At 36.1% G+C, this 10,710-nt stretch overlaps 1 protein-coding gene across 1 annotated transcript; it reads right to left on the bottom strand.

Moving 5' to 3' along the window:
- Positions 1-5,709: 5,709 nt before the first annotated feature.
- LOC133730262 (pentatricopeptide repeat-containing protein At1g63400-like) lies at positions 5,710-10,357 on the bottom strand. Its single transcript, XM_062157888.1, has 7 exons — positions 10,321-10,357; positions 10,097-10,153; positions 9,827-9,965; positions 9,186-9,264; positions 8,492-8,604; positions 5,973-6,820; positions 5,710-5,873 (listed from the first exon to the last, which is right to left on the bottom strand). Exons 1-7 carry the CDS (start codon positions 10,355-10,357, stop codon positions 5,710-5,712), a joined length of 1,437 nt encoding a protein of 478 aa, XP_062013872.1.
- Between the last annotated feature and the right edge of the window lie 353 nt (positions 10,358-10,710).

Here is a 10,710-nt window from a genome sequence, read left to right as displayed (position 1 = left end):
ACTTTTTAATATAAATAAAAGTGCCAAATACTAGTTTTTTATTTTTTTTTATATACTTTTATTTCATATGCTTTTTTATTTTTCTAGTTATTTTTTTTAATCTTGCAATAAGTTTTTGTTAAATAATTATTTGAAAAAAAATTGTGTAAATAATAGTATCTAATTTCATAATCTATATTCCAATTAACTGTTCGCTTTGAGCCTTGATTCCAGCATCAGATTGATATGATGGAATTCATCTTTGGTGCATGATATCAACCTCCTAGATTTGAGTTCGCGATTTGAGTTGGAGTGTTTCTATTAAGACCTTTAAATTTGCTCACTTGACCTCACATTATTTTGAATTATGAAATGACATATATAACCTACTATCAAATGACTACTAAGGACAATAATTATATCAAATAAATATTATATTAATTTTTTCTAGACTTTCCAATTCAATAACATTAGATTGTAGGGGCCGTGACCACTTACCCAATTTCAGCTTCAAAATTGCCCACTTACTCCACTAAGAGTTTTTTAACCCCATTTGCCCAATCTAACATATATTGACAGTATTAACCTTATTTTAATTAATAAATTACACTCCTCTCTCTCTCTCTCTCTCTCTCTCTCTCCCCTCCTCCTCACCGATTTCTCTATTTTTCTCAAATACTCATCTCAGACTCTCTCTCTCAGCCATGGCTGCTCCGGCGACCCACCACCGGCTTCGAGGCAACACCACCATCAAGTCTCCACCGCCATCAGAGACGATCTCAACCGTTATGAGTCCCATCCCAAGCCAGCCCCAAGATCGGAGCACTGCATCCGGATTCGAATTCACACCATCGATCCAACGATCGCCGATCCACCGATCCAACAAGCGCCGCTGTCTCCCAAACCATCGATCCAACGACCCAAGACCTATTGCCACAACTCAGCCCTAACGCCGATTTGACTCCGATCCCAGCCTGATTCGACTCTGCTCCCCTTAGAACCGAGAAAGATCGACGACCCCAGACTTCCGAGAAAGATGAACGCGTCACAACCCCAGCCTCCAAATCGCCGCCGGGAAAGCACCGGCAAAAAAAGAGTCGGTCTCACACTTTGGTGGGTGCCCAGAGCAATTTTTTTTTTTTTTGGGTATACTGTGAGCAGAAAGCTTATAAGGAAGGAAAGAAGAAAGAAGAATGAAAAAAAAAGGTTTTATTAAGGAGTTATTATGTCTATTGCGGGTCAATAATACGATTATTAGGGGTCAATAATAAGATTATTACGGGGCAATAATAAGATTATTACGGGATAATAAGATTATTCATTTGGATAAACCTATAAAGACTTTCAAAATTATAAACATCTTCATTTTTAATTAATTATTGATCCCTAATAAACTTGTTACTGGGTGGCAATAATATGTTTATTGGGGGGCAATAATATGATTACTGGGTATTATTAGGGGGCAATAAAATCGGCCGCCGGAATGCGGTCACCGGTCCGGTAGCCGGATTCGGGATTGAGATCACCGGTCGCCGGAGCCCGCGGCCGGCCACTGGTCACCGGAGCACAGCAAGGTGGAGGATGACTTTTCTCTCTAAGTGAGAAAGAAGGAGAGAGCAAAAAAGTCCCAAAAATAAATAAAAAGAATAAAAAAAGAATTAATTGGGTATTAGGGAAATAATCTCTTAGAGTGTTTTGGATAAATGAGGTTAAAAAACTGGTAGTGGAGCAAGTGGGCAATTTTTAAGCTGAAATTGGGTAAATGATCATTTCCCCTAGATTGTATTCCTTATTATTTTCCTTATCTATTTTCATTTTTCAATTTCACTACATACTCATTAAAGTATTCATATATATTTAATAAGAATTAAAACTATGATTAAGATCATGTGACAAAAAAAATGTATGATATACATACTGAACTCACCAATGTGAGGAAAAACAAAATAAATCATATTATGACCTAAATCTAAGTCTATCCATTATATTTGTAAAAAAAAAAAAAAAAAAGAGCTAGTAATTAAAAGAAAACTAAATAAATATTTAAATAATTAATCATGAGATACAAAAAATAGAGAAAATAAAATAAACATTAAGAAAAAATGATTAATCTTTTTTTTTTGCACAGCTAAAAAAGAAAAAAAAAGCCACATAATAGTTCATGTTATTTTCTTGTTGATTAGAAATTAATTTTTGAAACTCAATACCTTGTGTTTTTTTTTTTTTTTTTTTTCTGACTTTGTAAAGGGGAACCCAAAGGCTTCCTAGGCCCAAGATAAATCCTTTCGGCGCATGTGAAATGCTCCAACTGTGCATTGCAGCATAGTGTCTGACCACTTTGACAGCTTCGGGGTTCGAACCTAGGTTGGGGAGCACACCCAACTAGGCAAAAATCACTAAGTCACTTGCAGTGGTTCTCAATACCTTGTGTTTGATTTGCTTTTATTGAAAAAGAGATTTATGTTATCTGATTAAGGAATGGATATGTAATTATGATTTATAGAGTAATTAAATCATTGAAATGACTAAGTTTTTTTTATTTTAAACATAATAGTTTGTTTGCAAATTATATGAATGAGGTTATTTGAGGAACTCTAGTGAGGTTTAGTGAGTAAATTTAGTACTTGCAAAGTTGATAGGAGGTGTAAAAACTAAAAAACATAGGAGGTCAAGTGAGTAAATTTGGAGGTTCCAATAGAAAAACTCTTTGAGTTGTGAGGGTGTTATTTTCGATAAATTTTTCTGTACTACAGTCAAGCCATGTCAGCATGCTGACATGGTTTGACGAGTTAATAAAATATTGACAAGTAGTCTTATTTATTTAAATGAGATTACACCTCATCACCAAACTCAAACACTGTTATATACTTGTACATTCTCTCGCCGTCATCCCAAAAACTAGTTTCAATCTCATTGCCTTCTTTGCTGTTCCATCAATACCTTCAACCTTCAATTCTACCAAAATTCATTTCATTTATTTTCTTTTCTTTATGCTCCCAGATCTAAACCCAACTCTCCAAAAGTACCCTCTTCACTGATTTTCTATTCTTATATTGATTTCATATATAGAATAACATTCACATTGATTTTGGGGTTTTGCACTTTTGTGGAAGGAGGATGTTTCAAGTTAATTATTTGCAGAGAGACAAAAATGAACTTAGCAAATGCCAAGATGAGTGAGAGGCAGTAAAAAAACAAGAAGAAGAAGAAGGAAGCAAATATAGAGCACAATTAAGAGGCCAAAAATGTGGTTTTTAACTTTTTATGAATAGAGCACAATTACCCGATCAGTAAAATAGGGTTTAGGAATACTTGATTTAGGGTAAAACATTTGGATTTGGGTTGTGTTCATGAACAGATATGTGAAGACATTGAGATCTCTGGGAAGAAGAAGGTGGCTGTCAGTTTGGTTAATTTTGAGGTGTAATCTCATTTTCAATAAATAATACCACATGTCAATATTTTATTAACTCGTCAAACCATGTCAGCATGACCGTAGCACAAAAAAATTTCTCGTTATGTGAGGCCCTTTGTTGCGGAAGGGAGCGCGTCCTACTTGGCTAGAACAGATTCTCTTGAACAATGTATCACCAGATTAATGAAATTTGCCTTCAAAGAAATCTCCAATACAATCTCATACAAATCACCAGACCAAAATCTCATAATTTTGTGATACCATCAGCAATGATCGTCATTTTTTCTTATCTATTGGCCAACATCTTTCAGCCGATGTGTTAAGTGATTGAAATCATGTGCTACAAATACGTATTACGTTTTGACAACCCTGTTGGTATTTGCTTCAGTTTGATTCTTCTTGAATATCTTTGTCATTCTGAAGTCGGAAATTCTGGGACTCATTTCTCCATCCAACAAAATAACACTAGCTTTTAGATCCCTGTAAATGATTTTAAATCTGGAGTGCTTGTGGATGTAAAGTACCCCTTGAGCAATACCTTTCAAAATTTGGAAGTGTTTACTCCAATCCAATTTTGTGTTTACACATGGATCTGATTGGACAAACAACGAAGAACACGAGTATGATCAAAGAATTTTTTTTTTTTTTTTTTTTTTTAGAATGATGATCAAAGAATTAATCTCAGAAGTAATGAGAAAATACCAAACAAAAGTTCGTCCAAACTTCTATGGGGCATGTACTCGTAGATCAATATCAATTCCTCCTCTTCAACACAACAACCGAACAGCCTAACAAGATTCGTATGTTGAAGCTTGGCTATAAGCTTCAACTCATTCATGAACTACTTATATCCTACGCCGGACTTCTTTGACAGTCACTTTATGGCTACTTCTTGATTTTCAGGCAAAATCCCCTATTAAAGAAAGCAAATCTGAGACACAGAATCACTTCATTACGAATCTGAGGTAAACTACTAAAATCATGAAGGAGAGTGGTGTGGAAGTGTTACAGTTTTAAACAGGCCCAACCCTCCCTCTCCTAGCTTATTAGCCTCATAGAAATTGTTGGCAGCAGCTAATAGACTCCTTAAACTAAAGATAGAAATCATTCTGATTTCTGTCCACCACCAACAATAACATTCCTTATAATCTCACTAAAAATGGATTACCAAGTTTCTTTCTGGACCTCACCGCAGGATGAATATCTTTAACCAACTCAAAAATCATTTACTCATCCAACTCTCTACTGATACTTTCTAGCTAGTTCCTGTTCGATGATTAACCGGCATTTTTCAACTTGTATAAAGCATCTTTTACTTGCTGAGAAAGTGCCAAGTAAATCATAACTAATATCTGAGTTATATGCTTAAAAGGGATGCTCTGTAACTATGTGAGCTTCCGTTGCCAACTTACTTGACAGATATAACAATATGTGAATATCAAAACATCATTCAGGTGTACTACGTACTGCTACCTGTAAGATAAAGATCTCCATAAACACAATGTACCATAATCAACTAGCTTCTTTCCTAATAACTCTAATCTGCATATCAATAAATCTTACTGATTTAGCAGATAACTAGCACTATATCAATCTAGCTAGAATTAGTCAATAGCAATGAAAGTTCCAAATTATAAAGATAAGGATATGACAATGCTAAAATGCTATTTGATTTAGGAAATGACAATGCTAATAGATAATGTGTACTATACATCCAAGGTTTTAATAGGTGCAGAACTCTCACATTCCCTTCTCATACTAAGAAAGTGATCTGTTTCAAATGTTCAAATCAACTTTATTATGAGTCTTTTCACAACAAGAACAAAGCTGGATTACAGAAACCAATCCAATCACATGACCCAAGTTTGTAGTTACCTAAGGTCATAACTCATAACTGTAGTTGCAATACTAAGGCCAAGATCAATAATAAACTAATGAAGTGGAAGGAGCGAATCCTATTCTTGTATCACAGAGAGTCTAAATTCCGATCTATAATTCTGAATCTGAATCTAATTAAGTGAAATAAAAAACAGCTAATTGAAATTAAAACCATTGGAGCGGTGAAGAAATTGACATACCTGAGCTTAATAGAGTTCAAATCAACTTTATTATGAATCTTTTAACAGAGGCAACAAAGCCGGATCTACTATATCCTTCGACAATAAATCAACAATCAATTCCATAGTTGATGCATCTGCAGAGAAACCCCTCTCAAGCATTTCTTGAATAAGTCTCGTAGCCCATGACGTCTCATTGTTATTTAAAAACCCTCGGATAATGGTGTTATAGGTGCAATCATTTGGGGAACATCCTTTTCATCCCATTTCTCTCAGCAACTTTTCTGCTTCAATTATTAAGCCATGATGACAAAGTCCTTGAATCATTACAGTGTATGAACTGACATCAGGCTGAACTCCTTTTGATGACAAACCACAGAAGAGATCTCTTGCGGATTCAATTTTTCCAGCTTTGCACAAACCTTCAATAACAAGAGTGTAAACTACAATATTAAGTTCTACTTTGTTGGCTTCCATTTCTTTAAGCAATTCTATTGCCGTAGAAAGTTGCTAGTTGTTACACAGGCCATCAAGCAGAACAGCATAAGTTCGAACATTTGGATGTTGGCCACAACGTTGCATCTGAGAGAACAGCTTTTCTGCTTCTTGAATTCTCCCTACTTTGCAAAAACCATCAATAAGAGTGGTATAAGTAACGGGATTGGGAACAAGTTCCATACGGCGCATCTCCTTGAAGATCTTGTAAGCCTGATCGATCTTTTTAGCCTTGCAATATCTGTTAATCAATATGTTACAACTCCAAACATTAACCATGGAGGCCTTGCTAATCCTAAGATCAAAAATTTGTCTTGCCTCATCCATTTCTCTTTGCAAACAGTAACCGTCCATAGGAGAACTGTATGTAACCACAGTAGGTTCAATTTGTCTTTGAATCATCATGTCAATCACTCTTTTGGCTTCCACAACCATCCTTTCCTTACAGAATGTATCAACCAAGACATTGAAGGCGATGACATCTGGAAAGATACGTTTACTCAACATTTCATTAAGCAACCTTGTAGCTTGTTTCCACTGGCCTAAATTGCAGAATCCCTGAATCAAAGAGGTGTAAGTGACAACATCTGGAGCAATACCCCTACTGATCATTTCTGAGAAGAGATTCATTGCTTCATCAATTAGTGTATCCTTGCAAAGACAGTCGATGATGGTGTTATAGGAAACTATGTTAGGCTCGCATCCTATTTCTTCCATCTTCCCAAGTAAAGTAATGGCAGAATTGTAGTTCCCTATCATGCAAAAGCCCTTTATTAGTGTGGTGAAAGTAACCACATTGGGCTTACAATGACCTGCCTCCAGCATTTTGCTGAAAATTCGTGCAGCCTCAGGCACTTGATTCTTGAGAACAAAGCTGTTGATTAGAGTGTTGAATGTAATAACATTTGGTTGAAGACCCAATTTGAAGAAATTTCCCAAGACAAATAAGCCAAAACCCGATTTGATTCAAATGGGAATAGCAGTTGATGATAATAGACAGAGTATAGTGACACAGAGAAGCATTTGTCTATTCAAAGTGATGGCGGCAGAATAGTGTTTCAATTTGACAAGTTGACCTAATATCGGAGTGAAAGGGATAACAGAAGGCAGAGGACGGGAGTGAAGCATTTCATGGAACAACATCGAAGCATCCTCAACGTTACTCACAATAATATTGGGTCGATTTCCTAGAAGGGTTTCTCTCGAATGAAACAAAGCCATGAAATTGTTGATGAGGGGAACAGGAAGAGAAGAAGGCATACCTCTTGTTCTGCGGCTGAGCATCATCTTCACATTCAACAATTGCGTCTAGTTTCTGCTCTCAGCTTTGTTTTGTACAAGCTTTGTTTCTGAGAACTCAAAACCTTATTACTCTTGAGTCTTGACTTCCCTTCTTATATTTTGGTTATATACCAATTTTGCTCACATGAATTATATTTTGCATTTTTATTTTTTATTTTTTATTTTTCAACTTTCACAAGACAATGGTAAAAACAAAGAAAACAACAAGACAAAGAGATGAAAACTTTCAGCTCTTCCTATGACAACTAGCTTCATTAATTCACCATGGTAATAATCTCTGTACAATTTCAATATTTGTTCCTGCAAGTTGATCCCTTTTTCCATGGCATCACTCAAGCTCTTTTTATTCCCTTTCATGTATACACAACTAAAATTAGTTGCATACATAATAAAAATCTCATTTGAGCAAAAAGAAAAGGAAAGATAAAAGTAAAACCCCAATATTTAAGTTTTACCCCATGCGAATCTATTAAATGGGTGACCAGGTGAGGCTGTATGGCATTGAAGTTGTTCTGCAAAACCTGGTTAAACTCTGCATTCCATTTGTTTAACATAGAATACCATTCAGCAATAAGAAACTTGTATGCTGCACTATTGTTTAGCAAAACTGGGACATTTCTTAAAGGAAAGACTGATATCAATAAACTCAGACAAGAGTGACAGGCACCTGAATCTACAGCCTGTAACTCCCGCTCCATGGCTTCAATTTTTACAAGGGGTGAAACAAAGAACTGAGAAAATATGATAAATCAAAGTGCCCCCAGTAAACAGAAGTCAAGTTGCTGAAATAGAAATGTAAACGGTGAACAAATGGAAAGTTTTGACAGAGGGAAATATATTGCTACAGTAACATATATATGCAACAATATTCTACTAAATGAGAGCTTCAACTATTACATATTTGATTAGAATTCACTGAAATGATATAACACATGAGATGTTGAGGGACCACAAAGAACACAATTAGTTCTTAGATTTGCAACCGAAATCTCATGTCCATCCCAAAATATTCTTTTACACCACAGATCCTGTAGTCAATTCACATTTGTTTTGGAACATAAGTATGACTAGCAGACATATATCCGTTCAAATTTTCATATGAATGAGTGAGACAAAGCTAATACTAAATATCAATGCAGGAAGCATCACCAAAATTTACAACCTCACTTTACCAATCACAAATATCTTCGATACCAAGGAAATGACTAACTAAAATTGAGCACTTGAAGAGCTCAGTACCTACCTTGTCAAGGCACCCTTGAGAAACTCTCGTTTCACTTCAAAATGGTAGCAAGTATGCTCTACTTCCGTGTATGCATTTAAACACCCTCTGTGCTTGGACAAGTAACTGTCATACTAGCAAAGAAACGGGTCAGAACAAGTGATAACCATAACATAGTACTATAGCAGTGTAGCACATACTTTTCCATATTAAGTTGCATGCAAGCTACCAAGATACAAACTATTAGTATCCAATCCAGTAAGATTTAAGTCAAAGGGCTAAGATGAGGGCATAACAAACTGAACGAAACAGTAGTTATTTCCTAATCAAGTGAGAACAACACAAAAACCCATCTTTTAATCTCCTAAACACTAATAGTTAGTTAAAGAACATACAACGGTTACTTAGTTGTTAAATGCAGCCTGACATATAGGCGAGGAGGTTTGCAGCAAAAAGAACAAGCAAGTCATCCTCCACTTGTATGGATAGAAAGGCAAGTCGATGATGTCGGTAAATGAGAAGTAGATATAATTCTTGATTTTCCATGTAGTAACCTCTATTAGAAAGAAAAATGATGCTGCTGAATCACTTCCATGAGCTCTCAGTAAATCTCAATTTGTGATAAAGAACACAAAGGAGCACGTGCATTCCCAAAGATTTGCGAATCAAAACCAAGTTAACTGGCAAGACGAAAATACTCGATCGCCAAACATACCTCCTTTTCATCAGGAAATTCTGTACTCCCCATAAAGAGCATGTGTTCTGCACGCACAACATACATGTATAAGTTAAGTCTGCACATCATAAATTTAACCACGCTTTGATTAAGCATATGCACACGTGTAACACAGACCTAAAAAGTGTCCAAGCCACTGTGCCTCAGGAGGGTCACAGAAGCTGCCTATTCCTACACACATTGCTACTGCTGCCAGCAAAGACAGAGCAATCAAGTTCATTTATCCAATCAAACAAAATGCTAGTAACTAGACTTAGTAATCACCATTCCACGGTATCATTCTCAGTAATTATACTTGGACATAAGACAACCAAACACACAGCAAAAGCTACATCCAAATTAGCTCAAGAAACTTAAGATTTGTGTGAAAAAGAATGATGGTGCCATCTACAAGTACTACTAACCAAGCATTGATATTTTAGTTTATGTAATTGGGTTTCGGTCCGATAGCCATAAAGTTCCAATCTTTTCCAACCTCTGCATTTTCATCAACCTAACACTGATTTTATTAAATTCCAACAACTGGGTTTTCAATAATAAACTCCAATACTGGGTTTTCAATAATAAACTCCAATACAAGTTGGGTATTGCAAATTTTCAACACAAATCAGAACACCAACCTTCTTAGTCTGAGAATCCCCTTCCTTTTTCTGCTCCAGTTCATCTTCATCTTCATCTTCTCCTCATCATCTTCATCCTCTCCTTTACAATCTTCGTCTTCTTCATCAGCTTCCTCAGAGCCCTTGGAGAGTTGGGAATCTCCAATCTCAGGATAGTGCTAGCAATGCAGTGAGGCCATTCTTGAGCTTGATTAATCGGTACAGTCGTCTAAACAATGAATAGTTACAACCGCAAAATGCCACCATGGATATCAGCAATTCAGCACTTACCGCCGTTGTAGGGTGCTACAACTCTTCCGATGAAGTCCAACTCTAGCATCTTGGAACCTGCAAGTGATGAGCACAATGGTTCAATTACATCAAATTTCAAGTCGAAGGAAAAGATTATAACAAGGAACCAAGTATTTCAAGTGAACAGCAAACGATGTTTACATTACTGGAGCTCTAATCGGGAGAAGGAAAGTTGTTGCAACCAACCATTCTGATGCTATTACCTGTAAAAGAGAGTAAAGTAGAATGCATATCATCCATTATTTTGCACAATTTCACCTAAAAGTACATGAGAAACACTTTCCAGTAATAGTACATCGCTAAAGCTTCTCTGTACATTACCCAAGTTCTGTATTTCAACCACATCTATCCCTGCTCACCCTCTAGTCTGCAAAAACTTGGGTTGACAGAACTGAGTGGTGACTGCTAATGGTAATTATAATTGGAAGTTAACCATCATAAGCAGTTATCAACAGAAAACTGCATTATATACGGCAAAGAAACTACGACTGCAGAAAAACCGAGAAGCTGCTATAAAGCCTTCCTAAAACAGTAACAAGCAAGAAAAAAAGGTGGCTAGCTACCATGGCACGCCAAAAGACTCAAATTGAAAT

This window comes from Rosa rugosa, chromosome 2 (assembly GCF_958449725.1).
Source record: "Rosa rugosa chromosome 2, drRosRugo1.1, whole genome shotgun sequence".
Lineage (NCBI taxonomy): Eukaryota > Viridiplantae > Streptophyta > Magnoliopsida > Rosales > Rosaceae > Rosa > Rosa rugosa.
Note: the sequence above shows the minus strand (reverse complement) of the source record. Positions and strands in the feature narration are given on the sequence as shown.

Excerpts from the sequence above, each read along its gene's own strand:
- LOC133730262 (XM_062157888.1), bottom strand. The coding sequence starts at position 10,357 with ATGGATGATATGCATTCTACTTTACTCTCTTTTACAG. Across the intron at positions 9,265-9,826 it reads GGGATTCTCAGACTAAGAAG|ACTTAACTTATACATGTATG; the intron begins GTTGGTGTTCTG and ends TATGATGTGCAG. Across the intron at positions 6,821-8,491 it reads CTCAAGGGTGCCTTGACAAG|CTTTGTTCTCAAGAATCAAG; the intron begins GTAGGTACTGAG and ends TCTAATCAACAG.